Source organism: Pseudonaja textilis, chromosome 1, assembly GCF_049901715.1.
Source record: "Pseudonaja textilis isolate UNSWEBS1 chromosome 1, rPseTex1.2, whole genome shotgun sequence".
Lineage (NCBI taxonomy): Eukaryota > Metazoa > Chordata > Lepidosauria > Squamata > Elapidae > Pseudonaja > Pseudonaja textilis.
The window spans coordinates 13,788,767-13,808,138 of record NC_141990.1 but is presented as its reverse complement, the minus strand read 5'-3'; the positions used below and the strand labels follow the sequence as shown (position 1 = coordinate 13,808,138).

The 19,372-nt window shown below is 41.1% G+C and overlaps 1 protein-coding gene across 2 annotated transcripts in view; it reads left to right on the top strand.

The window, feature by feature from the left end:
- Nucleotides 1-305: 305 nt before the first annotated feature.
- Nucleotides 306-19,372, top strand: part of GALNT17 (polypeptide N-acetylgalactosaminyltransferase 17) — a 331,827-nt gene continuing 312,760 nt past the window's right edge. For both annotated transcript variants that reach the window (XM_087926233.1, XM_026708654.2), the window contains exon 1: nucleotides 306-1,509. In XM_087926233.1, coding sequence (XP_087782359.1) covers nucleotides 1,272-1,509 — 238 coding nt within the window. In that variant the 5' untranslated portion in view covers nucleotides 306-1,271. The remainder of the gene's footprint in view (nucleotides 1,510-19,372) is intronic.

Sequence of the window (19,372 nt, the reverse complement as noted above, 5' to 3'; positions counted from 1 at the left end):
CTCTCTCTCGCTCTCTCTCGCCCGGCCGGTCCCCCGTCTCCCCCGTCTCTTTCTTTCTTTGCCAGCATTTTTCTTCTCCTCCTCCTCCTCTTGCTTTTGTTGCCTAAAAGACATCTCTCCAGCAGCGGCTTGGCGGGCTTTGGCTCGGCATCCTCCGCGGGGAGAAGAAAAAAGCATCCGCTCTTTACTTTCCACTCCCCACCCCTTCACCCCTCACAAAATTATTTAGAAGTTTGCAGATAACTCCTTTCCCCTATTGTGGAAACGTGGTCTCTCTCTCTCTCTCTCTCTCTCTCTCTCTCTGTGTGTGTGTGTCTCCCTCCCTCCCTCCGACAAGAAATAAAGTTATCCTTTTTAAATTTCTAGCCACGTCCTTTTTCTCTTCTCTCTTTCTGCGTGCCTTGCTCGGCTCCCCCCCGCCTTGCTCTTGCAGGGCTTAAAGAGAAAGCCCAGGAAAACGTGGCTGCGTCCTAGGGTTTCTCTAGGTCAACTCTTTTTACTATTGAAAAAGGACCTGAAGTATTTATTCAGAATCCAGCAGCCTCCTCGTCCTCTGCCACCCTCCCCGCCCTTTTCTTCTGTTTTTTTTTTTTTTGCTACCCCGGGACTTTGGAATTTCATCGGGATTTATCCCCCTGGCAAGCCAGTCAGACTGGAACACACAGCGACGACGTCGGAGAACTTGGTCTTCTGCAGTGTGCAATTGTGTGTAATTCCAACAACCTCCCCTTCCTCCCCCCAATATAAGGGGGGGTTTGGTTTTTCCCAAAGACCAGTAGCCTCTCAGAAAGTCTGGAGGAGGTTGGCGCTTTCTGGGACGGATTCCCTCTCTCTGCTGCAAAGGATGTTCTCTGCTTAACTTCCTTTCTGGCTCTCGCAGAGAGTCATGACAACCTTGCTTCCCAGCCTTGCAAAGCTTTTATCTTTGGAGTGGGACCTCCAATTTGGTCTGCTTTGCCTCTTGCCTGCCACCTGCCAGCACTTGTCGCTTTAAATAACTCAACTGTGCAAACTGAGGGAGACTTGCCAAAGATGCAAGGATGGGGAAGGTGTCCTCGTCACCATCAGCCTCTTCCTGAAGGGGCTCCATCACAGGTTATCCTCCTCCAAGCTTCCTTGCTCTTCTTCCAGTAATCGTCAAAAGAAGAAGAAGAAGAAGAAGAAGAAGAAGAAGAAGAAGAAGAAGAAGAAGAAGAAGAAGAAGAAGAAGAAGAAGAAGAAGAAGAAGAAAGCGGCTCCAGTTGCACGTGTCCCACATTGGGAAGTTCTTGATGGCTTCTCTAAGGAGAGTGAAAGTCTTGCTGATCTTGAATTTGATTGCCGTGGCTGGCTTTGTCCTCTTCCTGGCCAAGTGCAGGCCCATTGCGATGAAGAACGGAGATGCTTTCCATGAAATTCATCCCAGGGCAGAAGTGGCCAACTTGACAGTCCACCCAGCCAACCCCATTCAAGATGCGGTGCTGAAGCGGTTATCCCTTCTGGAGGACATTGTCTACCGGCAACTAAACGGTAGGTCTACTGTTTCTCTTAGGGGTTTGTTCCTCTAAGTAACTCTCTTGCAGTTCCAACTGATCTGTTTTGGGTGGCTTTGTAAGAAATGACTGGATTGTATGTGATGAAGAATCTGGGTCAACAAGTCCTATAACTAGTGGCAAGACTGGAGAAGGTCTTGAAATCCATTACTTACCTCTCCAGTTAGAAAGGGAAAGACCTGTAAAAAATACTTCTTCCCTTGATAACTACAGTATTTTGACTTGATTTCAGGTAATGTCCAGTACATTTAAGATTGAGGCTTATTAGTTAACACAACTTACAGATAGAGGATATGAGGTAGGGAAGGGACTTGGTGAGACATTTGCTCATTAGTGTAGATAATACAGAATAAGCCCTCTGGATAGATACACCAGCTTTTCTCTGGTTGAATCCCCATACCTGGCAAACCTAGTTACTAAATTAACTCTTCCGGTGTGCACAATATATCCTGGCATTATATCATCGCCTGGGCTAGATTTGCACAACACATTAAGATACACACTTCCCATCCTTTGATTTTAAAAATGCAACCAACGGATGATGTTTAATTGATCTAGTTAAAGTTGCTGTGTGAACGCACTCCCTGAATTAAACATGGTGTTCTTATCTTGTAAGATCAGGCACTTCGCTGTCCTCCATGCACTCTTAAAGATATTTAAAAGTCTGAATTTCAGAGTGTGAATTCCTGCATGTTGGCACCATCTGTTTTTGCAAGATGATGGTGGCTGCTTTCCTTGCGCTTCTCCTGTGTGCAGCTTTTCGCACCTGGCTAACATTTGGTGGGGTCCTCTGTGCATACAATTATTCTGGGGTATGTGCGCACATTGTGGCTTGGGTGGAAAATATCAGGATGTTGCCTGCTTTTCCCATGGAGCTTAAAAAAAAAACATTTCTCTCCATCTTCAAAGCTCCCTATTATTTCAATTGTTGCAAGTTTTTGGGATCCAGATACCCAACAGGGTAAAGTTAATAGCTAGCCTTGATGTCATCTCTGGGTGAAAATAGAGTAGGAAGAATCTGTTAGGAGGTAATTGTGTTCTGTCCCTTCACCAAGTTGGAGATAAAGGAGAAGTTAGTTTTTGAGAAACAATTTACCTCTAAACTTTTTCCTCCACCCGACTTTTCAACATAAGGATATTGACTTGAGCGAAGCTTATTTTAAAATGCTAAAGCTGCAGCCTGACTGTGATGGGATTCAGCCTAAGTAAATAGACATTGTAATAAGCTGTAGGATTCTAAGAGGTTGAATCACCAAGTTTCCCATTGGCTGTGTTTGCACAATTTGCTTAACCAAGTCAGGTAAAAAAAAATCTATTTGCTGCATTTGCATATCCGGCTTGGGTTGATTTGTTTGATTAATATTAAGGCTGTTTAAGGTTGCTTTGTGTGTGGCAGGGAGAGAGAGATGTAATATGTTAGATGACCTTAACCTGTTTTGTCCTTTGGGTGAACCCCCAAAAGGGCTAATCAGGGCAAATATATTATGTGAACGCAGCTATTAAATATGGATGGTGTACGTTGTCTAAGGCCACTTAGCACATTCTTCTGAGCTTGGAAATAAAATACAGGTAGCAAGAATTAGATCAGTGGGGATGCCTTGAGTTACTCTTTCTAAAACATTGGCCATGGGAAAACTGTATATTTTAGAACAGATCTCGCAGCCTCCAATTACCTCTGATTTGTGAAGCCCACAGAAATATCTACGGAGCTGCTCAGTCATCCAGGTTCATGGTTGTCCCAAACATGCTTTTCCAAAAGGCAAATGGACGTTGTTTTCCCTTGAAGACATTTCGCTTCTCATCTAAGAAGTTTCTTCGGTGCTGACTTCTTCAGTCAAAAGTGAAGAAGCTTCTTGGGTGAGAAGTGAAACAAAAAAAGTCTAATTGCCTTTTGAAACAGCACCTTTGGGACCCACAGAATTTGCTTTCGTTGTGATGCTGAAATCTGGCTATTAATGCTCATCCTGTTAACTATGAAGTAGCACCACCGTCTATCTTTTCATGCTTGCTTTTACTATTTTATATTTAGAATATGTTGACTTTGACTGTTCACAAACACACACACACACACACACATGCACACACACACCTAACCTTGGCCAACTGCATGAAGCAGTCCTGTCTAGCTAGATGACATGGACCTAACCATTGAAACTTGCTAATAAATGAATACCTTTGCGGGAGGGGGATCTTTTGCACCCAAAGGCGAGAGAGGTATTTTATGAGGTGCAATTGTAGAGCTCTTCCAATTGTTGGAAGAAATATTCATCTAGTTCAGTTCCAAGCCAGGAGAAAGACAGTGGAAACACAAAGTCTGATTGGAAAGATGCTTTATTGTTGAAGCAGAACCACATAAGTTCTGGGTAGCCGACCACATGGAGTTAAGAGCAAGGGGTTTTTGTACCTTCTCTTGGACTTTGCACTTGAGCTTCCTGTTCCTGTGGAAGAACGTGTATTTTATCGGCTGTTGTCAGACTCCCATGGGGCCATGTACAAACCCTAGGAGTTTGTCTGAGCTAAGCTTGGTTGAAATTTGGCTGATGCAATGAAGAGGCTTAATGGGCAATTCCTATTGTGGCTGAAGGCTAACCCTACCTTTGTTCAGACCTTGTTGCAGGATTTTTTTGCCTATGAATAGAGATACCTATGTCTTTATCTCTGAACTGCTGATATCGCTGTGGGCAGGGTTGGGATTCTATAGATTCGGACCAGTTCGGACTGAAGCGTGCACTCACCAAACCGGTTGTTACACCGGTTGAATCCCACCATTGGCTGTAGATTATTAAGAAGGTGGGGGCTGCTTTCCAAGAGCATGTTTCTGCATTTCTCATCCAGGGAAATATAATATTCTGCCTTTTTAATATTTCTCAAAATATTTCATTCTTCTAGGAGAGGAGTGGGTGCTAACTTTCTACACTATGAAAAAGGAACAGATAAGCATTTCTCCAAACATTAAAACCCCCTGTGCTGATTATATGACTGAGACCAGGGCCCCCCAAACTTGGCAACTTTAAGACTTGTGGACTTCCACTCCCAGAATTCTCCAGCCAGCATAGCAACGGGAGTGGAGGTCCATAAGTCTTAAAGTTGCCAAGTGTGGAGACCTCTGATTTAGACTTAAGAAGTTGTTACAGCAATCTGATCCTGCACCCTTTACAACCAAGGTATGATGTGGCCAGTGTTCATCTCCCCAACGAGGCACAAAGAAGGCTGTCTTATTTATAGCAAGGACCATTGGATTTCTAGTGGTTGCAATCTTGTGATCCACATTAGCCATATCATACCTTGGTTCTGAAGGTGTAGGATCAAATTGCTGTAACAACTTCTTAAATCATATAACCAGCACAGGGCATTATGACTGCATTCACCCAGACCTTTGGTGTGTGAGAATAAGACTTCTCACTTCATCATGCTTTATTTACATTGACTTTATTGCAATCGCTTTGTTTGATTATTTTGAGGTGGCATACAAGTTAAATTATTATTGGTTGGTTAAATTATTGGTTGGTTGCAAAGTCAGCCAGGCTGTATTCGGCATTTTTATTCACCTATCCAAGGACCTGAGATAGGCAAGTGTTGTCATTTGATGGTATTAAAAGTGCTGCCAGAGGTAGTAAACTGTTGCAAATAAAATTGAGTTTTGCACTTGGCTCTTGGTGATTTGGTCAATGCCCAATAATGTTCAAATGGTGCTCTAAATATTTTGGGATTGCACCCAAGGCATTCCAATACTATTTGTACTACACTTGTTTTCGTTTGTCACACTTTACTTCTATTTGCAGGGTTTGTGATATTACCTTTTGTGATTTTTTTCCAGTTCTTTCTCTTCGCTTTTGCTGTCTCCAGCTATTGCAATGTCCACCATCCAGATTATTTATGTCTTTCTCATCAACAATGGTTAAATGTTGAGGTGTTGTATGGCTAATGCTTGTCTGTTTAAATTCTGAAATCTCGGAGCATTTTAGCTTCTTCATTTTCTATTACAGGTACTCCTCGACTTACAACAGTTTGTTTAGTGACAGTTCAAAGTTACAACAGCACTGAAAAATATGACTTATGACCATTCGTTCATACTCATGACCGTTGCAGCATCCCCAGGGTCCCAGGGTCAAAATTCACACGCTTGGCAACTGGTTCATATTTATGATGGTTGCAGAGTCCCAGGATTATGTTAATTCTCCTTTGGCAACTTTCTGACAAGCAAAGTCAATGGGGAAAGCTTAACAAGCGGGTTACTAACTTATCAACTGCAGTGATTCTCTTAACAACGGTGGCAAGAAAAGTCATAAACCGGGGCAAAACTCACTTAATACGTGTCTCACCTAAACACAGAAATGTTGGGCTCAGTTGTGGTCGTAAGTCGAGGATTACCTGTCCATTGTCTATTTTCTGGTCCTACCAGTTCTTGCTTGCAGTCGACTGATATTATCCTATCAGTCATATGTGTACATGTGAAATCACAGTTGCCAGTTCTTTAGCTAGTGTTGGCCTTCGTACGCATTGAGCTCCTCCCAAGAACAAGGATGTTGTAATGTATCAGTGTAGTATGTGTGTGGATCCAAGCAGGGTGGCCTTTTTAAAAAAGAAATCACACTGGAGGATGCTGTGACAGTCCTAAGTGTAAATATCAGTCACAAGTAATCTTTATCAGTGACATTGTAACATTGAACAGTTGCTAAACGCACAGTTGTAAGTCAAGGATTCTCTTGTTGTTGACCTGGATTGCTCGACTAATAATGATTTAATACCAAAATAAATTAAAAGTATCAGGTTTTGCCTATGTAGGAGCCATAGTGGCACAGTGCTTAGAATGCAGTACTGCAGGCTGACTCTGCCCACTGTCAGTAGTTCAATCTTGACGGGCTTAAAATTGATTGTTGGAATTGTTAAAATTAAGATTATTGGCAGCAATATACTAACATTGTAAGCTGTCCAGAGATGATGTAAAGCACTATGAAGTGGTATATATGCCTAATTGCTATTGATATTTCTAGCCAATACCTATTGTAGATAGTCTTGAGATTTTGCTTATAGCAGGTGGTAACCCTAGCTGAACTTGGCTGAAGCAGTGTTGGACTTCAATAATTAATTGTTGGATGGTAGACCTGAGGAAAGGGACACGGTGGCTCAGTGGCTAAGATGCTAAGCTTGTCGATCAGAAAGGTCAGAAGTTTGGCGGTTCAAATCCCTAGCGCCGCATAATGGAATGAGCTCCCATTACTTGTCCCAGCTTCTGCCAACCTAGCAGTTCGAAAGCAGGTAAAAATGCAAGTAGAAAAATAGGGACCACTTTGATGGGAAGGTAACAGAGTTCCATGCACCTTTGGAACTAAGTCATGCTGGTCGCATGACCACGGAGACATCTTTGGACAGCACTGGCTCTTCAGCTTTGTAACGGAGATGAGCATCGCACCCTAGAGCTGGAAAAAACTAGCATATATGTGCAAGGGGAATTTTTACCAATAGACGGGTGGGATACAACAGGGTTAACTACCGGTTCGGGATTTACAAGCTTCCCTGCCCGCTGTGAGCCGTGCGCCTGTAAATCGTCATTAGGACATCCTGAGCACATCATTAGCACGCTGCTGTGCCGAGAAGCAGCCTTTGAAACAGCCCTCTTTTCTTGTTTTTTTAACTGCAGCTGTGTCTCGTTCGGCAGCTGAAGTTGAAAAATCAGGAAATAAAGATCAGATAAGAGCCCCGGTGGACAGGTGCTCAAAAACATCAGCAGATATAGAACCAGTTCTATGTCTGCTGCTCTTCAGAGCTACCAGTTCTACAGAGGTGGACAGAACCGGTAGAAACCCACTCCTGCCTTTAGACCTGAGGAAATTTTGGACTATAGCATAAACTGGGAAGTTGGGGGGGGAAAGTAGCTCTGAAAGAATGCAGTTTCATACTGTTGCCAAGAAAACTTCATGACATCATCAGGTCTAGAATGTGACTCGAAGGACATTTATCTTCTGGCTTTTAATAGACCCTTCCCTGGTTCAATGTAGGAGCGTGCCTTTAAGTCACCTATGGCAGGGGTGTCAAACTCAAAGCCCGCAGGGTGCTTGGATCTGGCCTGTGGTGCCAGTCTGGAAACAGCAAAGGACCGTTTTCACTAGCAGAGGGCTGCAGGAGGCCATTGAGGTCAAAAGTGGGGTGGCGGGGGAGCCGCACGGTCCCCCCAGGCTCTGATTTCACTGGCAGAAGGCTTGGAAAACAAATTAAAAACAAAACAAAAGGAGACATGTTTCCCCTTTTTCATTTGAGCATGCAAGAAGGGACAGGGAAGGAGAAAGGGAAAGAGGAAAGACAAAGATGGAAAGAAAGCAAAGAAAGAAAATAAGGAAAGAGGAGAAGGAAGAAGGAAGGAAAAAGAGGAGAAGGAAGGAAGGAAATTATAATGAGAGTGAGGGAGGCTCTGTGGGAAGTCCTGCCTTAGCACTTGGCCACCACAGATGACCTCAACATGAGTGACATCGAGCTGACCGCATCCACCATGGCCGTGCCTCCTGGCCACAACTCTCCCAGCCCTCCGAGGTCAAACATAACCATAATGAAGCCCTCAATGAAATCAAGCTTGACACCCCTGACCTATGGTGTCTCTCTCAGCATAAACACACGGTGGCTTGTATACCTTGCAGATTGACTTCACTCAGCTTGGTGAAAAAAAACCCACACCCATTGTTTGGGGGAAAGGCGAGCAATTGAAGCCAAAAGTGTCTTCTTCGTTGGCGATTCTATGTGTAGCCGCTGCTATTTTATTTTTAATTTTTTTTACAGGAGGTGATTTGCAGACCAAAAAAAAAAAAAAAAACAAGGCAAGCACAACCAACATCCTTTGGTGAGAGAGTTAGAAAGGTACACACTGCATTTACCTAAATTATGTAGCGTGCTGAGTGGTGCAGTTTTGAGATGCAGAAACTCATCGTAATAGGCCTCAGACCAGTAATAAAGATCTCTCTATTAAATTGACAGGGCATGGCTTTAAATCTATACATTGTGTTCTGGCCTCAGGTCTATAAAACACAGGGGTGTTTTTTTTTTCCTAGACGGTGTAGGGTCAACTTGGAAAAGCCACTGAGTTTTAGACAACTATTTTCAGAGCTGAACTATAACCTTCATCTTTCAGTTTGAAAGGCAAACCGTCTCAGAGAGTCTGTAAAGTTTCTCAGTCATCCAGGTCATGGATGTCCCACGGTTGCGTTTTTCAGGAGGCAATGAGACTTTCTTGTTTTTTTTTTTTCTTTTGGAGAGGTTTCACTTCTCATCCAGGAAGCTTCTTCAGCTCTGACAGGATAGTGGAGAATGGAAGGGATGAACTCCCTTTAAATGGTTTGGGAGTAGGAATGGATCAGGTGACCTTGAGGACACAGAATAACCTCCAAGTGGCCTCAACCATTCTCTGCAAATGACCAGCTGTCTGCAAGGAGTATAAATCCCCTTCCATTCCTCACCAATCCTGTCAGAACCAGAAGAAGCTTCTTGGATGAGAAGTGAAATGTCTTCAAAAGAAAAAAAAAACAAGAAAGTCCAGTTGCCTCCTGAAAAAGCACCTTTGAGACATCTCAGAGAGTAATGCCACTGTTCAGACTATTAGTACAGGTAGTCCTTGACATATTAGATTAACAGAGTTGGAAGGGACCTTGTAGGTCACCTAGTCAGGGGTGGGATTCTACCGGTTTGGCCCGGTTCTATAGAACCGGTAGCTCTGAAGAGCAGCTGACACCGAACTGGTTCGCTCTGAAGATCTTCTTTTCTTCAGTTGGGCCCACCCGCCCACCTGGACTCTAGGCTGTCCTTTATTCCCTGCTGAAACAACCTCAGTTGCTTTGCGTGGCACAGCTGAGTGCCGCACGTCAGCAGGAGAAAGTTGTGTCTTGCAGGAGAAGTTGATTTACAAGTACTGTGTATGCGCACACAGCACATGTTTGGCGCACATGCATGTGTGCAAAGCACATGCGTGTGTGCAAAGTGCGTGTGCATGTGCAAACTGTGTGCGTGTGTTCAAAGCACGTGCATGTGTGCAAAGCATGTGTGTGCATGCAAAGTGTGCGTTCAACAAACTGGTCGTTATGCCGGTAGGATCCCACTCCTGCATCTAGTCCAACCCCCCCTCCAATATAGTGTGGACTTACAACAGTTCGTTTAGTGACCATTCCCTGAGTCTACTTTGAGGTTACTTATGATCTGGTTTTGAAGTTGCCATGGTTGGTCTTGCAAACTTCAGACACCACTCTACTGCGGTATTTAGACATGTCCTTCTCCATCAGAACATTTCTTTTAGGGCCATATTGTAGTCTTCTCTCCATAGGACAGATCTCTCTCTCTCTCTCTCTCTCTTTCTCTCTCTCTCTCTCCTCACCCTCCCTCTTTTTCTCTTCTCACAAGCTTCTGATGTTTGCATTTTATAGAAGACGCCTCAAGGCCATTGAATTAGCTGAGCTATAACTATAAAGTCAATGGCAAAAGCCTACAGTTTCTATTTGTTTAAATAAGGTTTGAGCAGTCAGACCTCAATGATCAAGTAATTTGGAGGATTAAGCCAGAAAATGAGGCAATAATAGCAAAAGTGCACCCAAATGTTGCTGTAGGAAGAGATTTGGGCAGGGGTGGAAAAGCTGTAAGTGTCCATTCTCATCCAAACACAGTCACTACATATTTGTAAATAAACTAAAGATTTTAGTCCTTCCAAAGTCTCACTCTTGATGCTGCTGGTTCCTAGAGGTATACAAATTGGTGTCATTTGATTGTAAGAATTGACTTGATTCAAACTTTCAAAATCAATGCCTTAATCTGATTTGGAAAACCAATTCAGTTAGAGAATTAAAAAGGTGCCCTCTCTACGGGAAGTCCTCTACTTGCAATCACAATGGAGCCTCAGATTTTGTGGCTAAACGAGACAGTCGTTAAAAGAATTTTGTCCCGTTGTATGACCTTTCTTGCCACAGTTGTTAAGTTAGTAACATGGTCTTGAAATGAATCGGGTGTCAACTCATAAAATATTTCTGTGGTCTTTTTAGAGTTGCCAACAGAAAGGGAGGGGGGAGCAGTGCAGCAGTTTGCAAACCGAAAGTGCATTCCATAAATGTTTTCAAAGATAGTCACTAGGTGACTGAAGTTTCTGCCATGCAAAATTCTAACTGTAGAGTATGATTGATGACTCTTGGCTATGGATGTGTCCCATTGGAGAATATGAATTACGATATACCCAGGGGGGTGGGGGAAAACCAGGGTCAAGGGTAAAAATGAATTATGTGTCTCAGAGTCAGCTATACCCAGGAAATGCTGGACCTTTTAACTCCCAATAAATCCTTTTGTAGTTTTGGAAGTTTGGCTCAAGACTCATGATTTAATTGGGGTAACTGCCAGAATCCTGACATCGGGCTTCCCCATTGATTTTGCTTGTCAGAAGGTCACAAAAGAGGAATCATCTGATCCCAGGACACTGCAACCACCATAAATATATGCCAGTTGCCCAAAGTTCAAATTTTGATCATGTGAAATACCCACCAAGTTACGCCCGCAGAACTGGTAGTAAAAAAAAAATTGAATCCCACCACTGGTATATAAATCAAGAATCTGATTCAAGGGGGCAAATTCATAAATCCTATTGAACTGAGATGCATTTTTACACAGATTTGTTAATTAGCTCCTCAAATCACACACCTTTCTTTTTGTACAACTAGTATTTTCTACTAAAATATCAAGCAGTATAACTCTTCTGAGGTGTAAAGAAGGAGTTTTAAATCTGCCCTTTGGGTTGGAGCACGGTTGGAAGCTATAAAGCCTCTGGGTGAGAATTCTATTGAAAAGTGGACTTGAAAAGACACAAAAGTATGTTTTTAAGGGTTCCCAACAGATTTTCAGATTGATGTGTGGAGCTCCGCATGTTCTCTTGATAGTTTTTTCTTTGCAGATCTTAAAGTTAGTGCGGCTTTGAGTTACACAGTCAACACTAATGACTTGTGTCTTTTTCCCCCAAAAAACTTCCTGTGAGCATAATATATAATTGTACCATGAAAAAACTGGCCAACAAAAAGAGTCAAATTGGCCTCTTGGGAAAGGCTCTTCTGATTTTGCTATTTCATTTTCTGAAAATCTTTTTGCAAAGGAAAAATGGTCTTGGAACTGTAAAAGGCAGGAAACAATAGACTCACAATTGGTTGTTGACCTATATTGTGGCAACTTATAAGGCAACCCCCTTTTTTGTTCAAGGGACTATTTTTCTAATCTCTTATTGAAGATAATCGAGATGGGGTTAGACTAGAAGACCTCCAAGTTCCCTTCCAGCTCTATTCTGATTGATTGATTAATAGAGGTTCATTCCGATCCGAACCATCCAATTGTTTCAACTGAGATTCTCAAACTAGTTTGATTGGGATCTTCAAGTCAGCACAATTCTATGAATTATGCTATAAAAAAAATAAATGGATAATCCGAAAGATATCTGAAGAAGTTCAACTTGAATTGAATATATCCATTTGGGCAGTTTGGATTTAAATTAACAATTAATCTTGTTTGGACCTTTAGTTGAATTGCCTTCTAATGGAAGCCCAGACTGAATATTCACATGCCCTTATTAGCTAACTATCTCCTGCTTTCAGAGTTCTCTCTTCTCTTCTCTTCTCTTCTCTTCTCTTCTCTTCTCTTCTCTTCTCTTCTCTTCTCTTCTCTCCTCTCCTCTCCTCTCCTCTCCTCTTTCTATCAAAAATTCATCTACATATCTTTTATCTATCCCATCTATCCATCCATCCAATTCAGATGCATGTATTATGAATAGTTGAATCTGTGTGGGACCAAAAGAGGATGTTATAGTATATGATCTTGAAGGCTGATATACAAAAATTCCCTACTCAGAGAGGCAACGCCCCATGATTCTGTTCATACAAAACCAATAAAACAGGCATTCCTTCAAGTGTGTGTATTACTAAGATATTCATACTAGCGTCATCTCACCAATACTGTATAAATACTCAGGGCATACAGGACAGTGTTATGTCTCTCTGATACTTGTAGACACTAAACCTCCGACAACATACAACCTTCCCATGTTCTGCACAGCAGCAATTAAAATCCATCAGATGATGGCCTGTGCCTCAAACTGGTCTTAACAAGCATCCAATTTGTTATTTAAGAGTGCCTTATGCTATATAGATTAGTTAACCATGTATTAACTTGTATATGTTCTTGTATTTAATTAATGTTTTATTCCTTTTCATATATATTTTTTAAAATATATTTTTTGTTTTTATTTATTTTTTAACCCGGTGTATTTTATAATTTTTAGCTTTTAAAATTACTAATTGTATTTTATTTTTCGAATGCTGATCTCTAACCATAATGAAGATTTTGATTATATCCTCCCCCTTTTTAATAACTGGGTGGTTGGCCTTGAGTGCCTGTTTTTTTTTTAAAGAGTCTGCTTTATTTCTGAAGTACAAAACTCACCCCAAGACATGTCTGAAGAAGAATAAATTGTCAACCTCTCCCCAGCCCTGTTTTTCACTACTGCATATATTTCTATCTTGCTTTTATTTGTTTTATATTCAAAGGAGCTAATACTCCACGCTGGAACGCCATTGTTAAACCCTGGCAACCAAACAAAGCGAAGCATTAATAAAAATGTCACAATTACGTTTTTCAGGAAAAAGCTGGGAACAATCTCCATTGAACCGAGAGGGGGTGGAGTTCAACCTGGGAATGTACAGTACAGGGATTTAACAAAAGATACTCAGCCTGAAATGCAGGGCTTGGCTTTTAATTAAAGTAGCAAACCATGTCTCTCGATTTATCCTGATTATTCTTTGGCTTCCTCATTCTCACCCTTACTTGGCGTCAAGGAGATACACAGTGTATAATGGTTGTTTGTATCTCACCTTTATTACTGTTTACAAATAACTCAAGGTAACAGACATACCCAGCACACCTTCCTCCTCCTATTTTCCCCACAACAATCCTGTGAGTTGGGTTGGACTGAGAGAGAATGACTGGTCCAAAGTCACCCAGTTGCCTTTCATGGCTAAAATGGGACTTGAACTCATAGTCTCCTGCTTTCTAGCCTGGTGCCTTAACCTCTAGACCAAACTGGCTCAAAGGGTAGCTCAACACTCAGAGGCCTTTTAAAAGTTGGTTCTCTCTCTCTCTCTCTCTCTCTCTCCATCTCTCATCTCTCTCTCTCATCTTTCATCTCTCTTTGTCTCTGTCTCCGTCTTTCTCTCTCTCCATCTCTCATCTCTCTCTCATCTTTCATCTCTCTTTGTCTCTGTCTCTGTTTCTCTCTCTCTTTCTCAAACACACACATCTCTCATTTCTCATCTCTCATCTCTCTCATGTCTCACTTCTCTCTGTCTCTGTCTCTCTGTCTCTCTGTCTCTCCATCTCTCATCTCTCTCTCTCACCTTTTATCTCCCTCATCTTTCATCTCTCTTTGTCTCTGTCCCTGTCTCTCTCTCTCTCTCTCCATCTCTCATCTCTCTCTCACCTTTTATCTCTCTCATCTTTCATCTCTCTTTGTCTCTGTCTCTGTCTCTGTCTCTGTCTCTGTCTCTTTCTCTGTCTCTGTCTCTGTCTCTCTCTCCATCATCAGTATTAGCCATTATCTACTTTGAGTAACGAAACGTCTGCAAGAAAATAACCAAACTCAAAGGATCTCTCATTTCAACCCCGAGCTACAAGTATCCTCCTTTATTGGGAACTGGCAGCTATTTCTGGTTTTTCAGCAAAACTGCACCCATAGCAAACCATTGGCTCATTTAATTCACTTAATGATCCTGGGTTCATTTAATGACTGCCAAAAAAATCACAACATTGATTCAGTCACAGTCTAAAGGGCTGCCACAAAGAAAAGGGTGTCAGCCTATTCCCCAAAGCACCTGAGGGCAGGACAAGAAGCAATGGATGGAAACTAATCAAGGAGAAAACCACTCTAGAACTAAGGAGAAATTTCCTGACAGTTAGAGCAATTAATCAGTGGAATGGTTTGCCTCCAGAAATTGTGGGTGCTACAACACTGGACATTTTTAAGAGGAGGTTGGATAACCATTTGTCTAGAAAAAATGCAGAGAAGAGCAACCAGGATGATTAGGGGACTGGAGACTAAAACATATGAAGAACAGTTACAGGAACTGGGCTTGGCTAGTCTGGTAAAGAGAAGGACCAGGGGAGACATGATAGCAGTCTTCCAATATTTGAGGGGCTACCACAGAGAGGAAGGGGTCAAGCCATTTTCCAAGGCACCTGAAGGCCAGACAAGGAATAATGGATGGAAATTGAACAAGAAGAGATTTAACCTGGAAATAAGGAGAAACTTTCTAACAGTGAGAACGATCAACCAATGGAACAGAAGTTGGCCTCGGAAGTTGTGGGAGCACCATCACTTGAGACTTTCAAGAAGAGAAGAAATGGTATAAGGTTTCCTGCCTGAGCAGAGATTTGGACTAGAAGAAACCTAATGTCCCTTCCAACTCTGTTATTCAGTATTCTGTACATTTTGTGACTGTCATGAGTTACAGCCATGATAAACAGGCTCCATTACGATCATTACTTGAGGACTACCTGTAAACTCTACCAGTTTTCCTTTATCCTTTAGCAAGCAAAGTCGATCGGTTACCTTGACGCTCTGGGAGACAATTATGTTAATCTTGAAAATTATTCAGTTTTTCTACTTCCCTGCTTCTCAGACCTATTTATTGTGGTTGAGGTACTGTCAGATTTCATGCCGCTTCTATTCAGCAAAATTACGAGGCCTAGCAGAACAAGATGGATGCTTGGTTCATCCGGGTGGGTTAAGGGCTAAGCTTACATTCTTCAGGACGAATGAAAGAATCAGCTGATATACTTAACATCTCTTGCTATTATGGCGATGTCTAATTATTGTCTTCTGCAAGTAAGAGCCAAAATGAATGCCACTTACAGGTTAAATTGAAACCACCGTTAGATTTCTTTATCATTTAACATCTCTACTTTAAGAATTAGCATCCTCCTAAAATGAGTCAGAATTAGACTATAACGAGTAACTAAATAAATACATGACAGAAGGATGACTAAACTATGGAAAAACATGCTACAAATTAAGCTTTCATCAAAACATCATAACATGGAGAGCATCTGTTTGGATGTACTGCTGCGTAAGCAACATCCCACCATTTCCCAAAAAGCTTCCCAATAATCTTATTTAAAAAGCAACTAAAAATAAGTAAAAATGAAAGGTCATTGGTATAAATAAATAAAATATGGACATGAAACTGAATATTTACTTACTTGTCTTAATGATAATCATTCTTTTTTTTTCTTGAGATTTAATTTTTAATTATGTATGAGGCTTTCATCCAACCTTTATTACTTTATAAGTAACTCAAAGTGGCAAACATGCCAAATATTCCTTCCTCTTCCTCCATTCCCCACAATGACCTTATGAGTTGGGTTGGGCCTAGAAGGAGTGACTGGCCCAAGATCACTCAGCTGGCAGGACTTGAACTGAGGGGTTCTTGGTGCTCTCTGAGCTTGGGTTTTTTTCTTGCAGTGGCTTCATTTCTTGCAAACCTTACATTTCAACCCCGAGCTGCAAATATTCTCCTTTATTGGTAGAACTAGAACTCACAGACTTCTGCTGTCAAGTTCGAAGCATGCTTTTGCTGATGCAACCATTATCACTTCCAAGCTGGCTAACAAACCAGGGGGGAGGGAAGAGGGCAATGGAATGTAGGCTCCAGACATCAAGAAGACAATTGTGAGAGCCAAGGACACTTCTGCAGGTGTTTGCCAAACTCAAGGACTTTTTCTCATAACAATACAATGAGATTCAACTGGAAAATGTCACATGCTCTAATAGGGGGAGGGAGAACCCTATAATTTAATGAGGTGGATTTGCACGGGAATTAGCTAGATCTGGGTTTTGCCCTCATCAGTGCCAAAATGATGTACTCAATAAAGTTTCGCATTCAGAGATTGGATTGTCTCGACTGTGCCTCCTTTGGTTGGGTTTGTCAGTTGGAATATTGACACCTGTTTTCTAGGCCAGCACATAGACATAAGAAAGGATACAAGTGACTGGAAGAACAGAACACCTGCTGTAATCCAGCTGTAACTAAGAGGAGACATCAGAATCACACTGTCTCCAAGATTTGGGAGAAGAACCATGTCTTCAATAATTGCCTGAACAGTGTAAGAGGGAGAGTCTCATAAATCTTTATAAGGACAGAAAAGACGGTGTGCAAACTAGGAAAGAGACACTCAAAACATAGGATGGAGAATTAAGTCATCACTAAAGCCTGAATGAGAGAGAGGAGGGGAGTCCTATGATTTCCTTTTGATTAGTTAAGGAATGGGAGGTGGGGAAGAAGAGAAGAGAGAGAATTTTATTTCTATACTAGCTCGATACCCGTGCTTCGCTACGAAACTATGTGGTTGGGCTTAGTTTTGGGGAAGGAAAATAAGGAAAAATTCTGCCTCTGCCTACCAGCATCCATCGGTATTCATCTGACTAGTGTCCTGTCAATGTGTGAAAGAGTTGAGGGCTGTTTGGGAACTGAAACAGTATTTGCTGTGTGAGCAAGAAGGAGACAGCAAGGAGCCTGGGTGTGGCTTAGCTCAACTGTTCTGTACAAAAGCTTCTTGGTACTGTGAAACTAAAACTGAAACTGAAACTCCTCTCCGCTGCTTGTGTTTTATATTTGGAACTGATTTCTTTTCAGGTGGGGAGGGGGAGTAGAACTCCTTAGCATCAGAGCGTGTTAATAATAATATACAAAATACTAATGCTCTGATGGTCATTTTGAAAAATCCTTTCTTAGTGAGCACTTGGAAGCTAAGAAGAACGTGCATGCCAAATTTCAAGTTTGTAGGCTTTACGGTTCTGGAGATTTTGTGATGAAGCATGAGTGGTATATATGTATGTATGTATGTATGTATGTATGTATGTATGTATGTATAAATTATATATAAATTATATATATATATAATTTGGAGTCTCTACAACATCTACAGAATTGACTTCATCTGTCTTCAGGCTCTTTTCAGTCTGCCTTAGACATTTATACACACACACACACACACACACACACACACATATTTGTATGCATAAATATCTAAATATTATATAAATATCTAAGGCAGACTGAAAAGAGCCTGAAGACAGATGAAGTAGAGGTTGTAGAGACTCCAAATTCTAGGGATAAAAGAAGTTAAGTTGTCAGCCAAAAGGTTGATGGGCTATGTTGCTAGGCCTGATGTAAAATTAATGATTGTCTTGCTGAGAGTTGAACTGTAGAAAGAAATGGTATCAAAAGAAAAATGCTCATGGCTTATGGAACAGGAGGAGCCATTTTTTAAAAACTGTGGGCTTTTTCTCAGTTTTTCAATGCTGTATACACTTATAGAGTTTGAGCACTGTATGATAAAAGAATCACAGTTCCTGGGGTGCGAGGAACCTGTGAGTTTAAATTGATGGTGGGAAAAACAGTCAAAATCTGTAACGTCCATTATTTAAGGCAGATGTGTAGGTTTTGTTGGTTCCTCAGTACTGAAATGGCTAAGCAGTTGGTTCCCACTGTGGTTGCATCTTGCTCTGATTGTTGTAACTGCCTATGGCCTGGTTACTTTCTTGTATGCATAACGCAATTCTACATAATGGTCTAGGCCAGGGTTGTCCAACTTTGGCAATTTAAAAACCCACGGACTTCAACTTCTAGAATTCCCCAGGCAGCACTGAAGTCCATGGGTCTTAAAGATGTCAAGGCTGGAGATCCCTGTCTAAGAGGAGGCTAAAAACAAAAAGAATGACAGGAACCGGGTATACTGTATTTATCCTAAGGAAGGCTGAGGCAGGCATGTTAGTCTGTCATCACTTAAAATGTTTTCACAAAGACAAGGAAGTGGATTTATTTTCCATATTTCCTGAGAGTAGTAATTTAGCATTAATATTATATCCTCCCAAGCTATGCAGCATATCAAGCAGGAAGGGGTCTCCAGCATTTTCAGGTTTGGGGCGAGTACCTCAGCATCTTCCTATGTGATGTTTAAAGTCTTTAAGACATCTAAGAATGTTCTCTGCCACGTATTTTGAGGGCATCCTCTTGGTCGTTTGGCATCAAGCTTCAGATAACAATCATAACTGCTACAGAAACAGCATGAAGAATCTCAAGAAAATTTAGTAAACCTGAAAGTAGCAATGGATGAAAATTTGATAAAGAGGGATTCAAAATCAAAACATGAAAGAATTTCCTGACCATGAGAACTATTAAGCCATGGAATATTTTGCTTCCTAGACTCATGATGCTTCATCTCTGGAGATTCTTTTTTTTTTAATTAAAAATAAATTTTATTAAGATTAAAAATAAAAATATGTACGATACATAGAATACAACCTTTTGTTACAAACAAAATCAGTATACAATTACATAACAAATAAACATAAAAATAAAACATATACGTTTCTAATCAACTAAGATGGTGTGATCTTTTATTGAAAACAATTTTACTAATATTCAGTTCTTGTTTTTGGTAAATGCTCTTAATCTAACCATTTCATTTTTCAAATTCTTATCTTTTAATTTCCTGGTTTTTTAATCTTTAATCCACTGATACCATTTTTTCCAAGCTGTAATATGTCTTGAGTCTTCCTTATCCCTACGTTTTTGTGTAAGTAGGTCCATTCCAGCACAATCAAGAACTTTCTGAATAATCAAATTATTTGTTGGCATTTGATCACCCTTCCAGCACTGTGCCAACGCAATTCTTGCTGCCATAATTATATGGAGAATTAAATATTTCGTTTCTTTTGTGTAGTCCCCTTTTAATATTCCTAACAAAAATATTTCTGCCTTGGAATCCGCAACTGTGCGCAGTTTCTG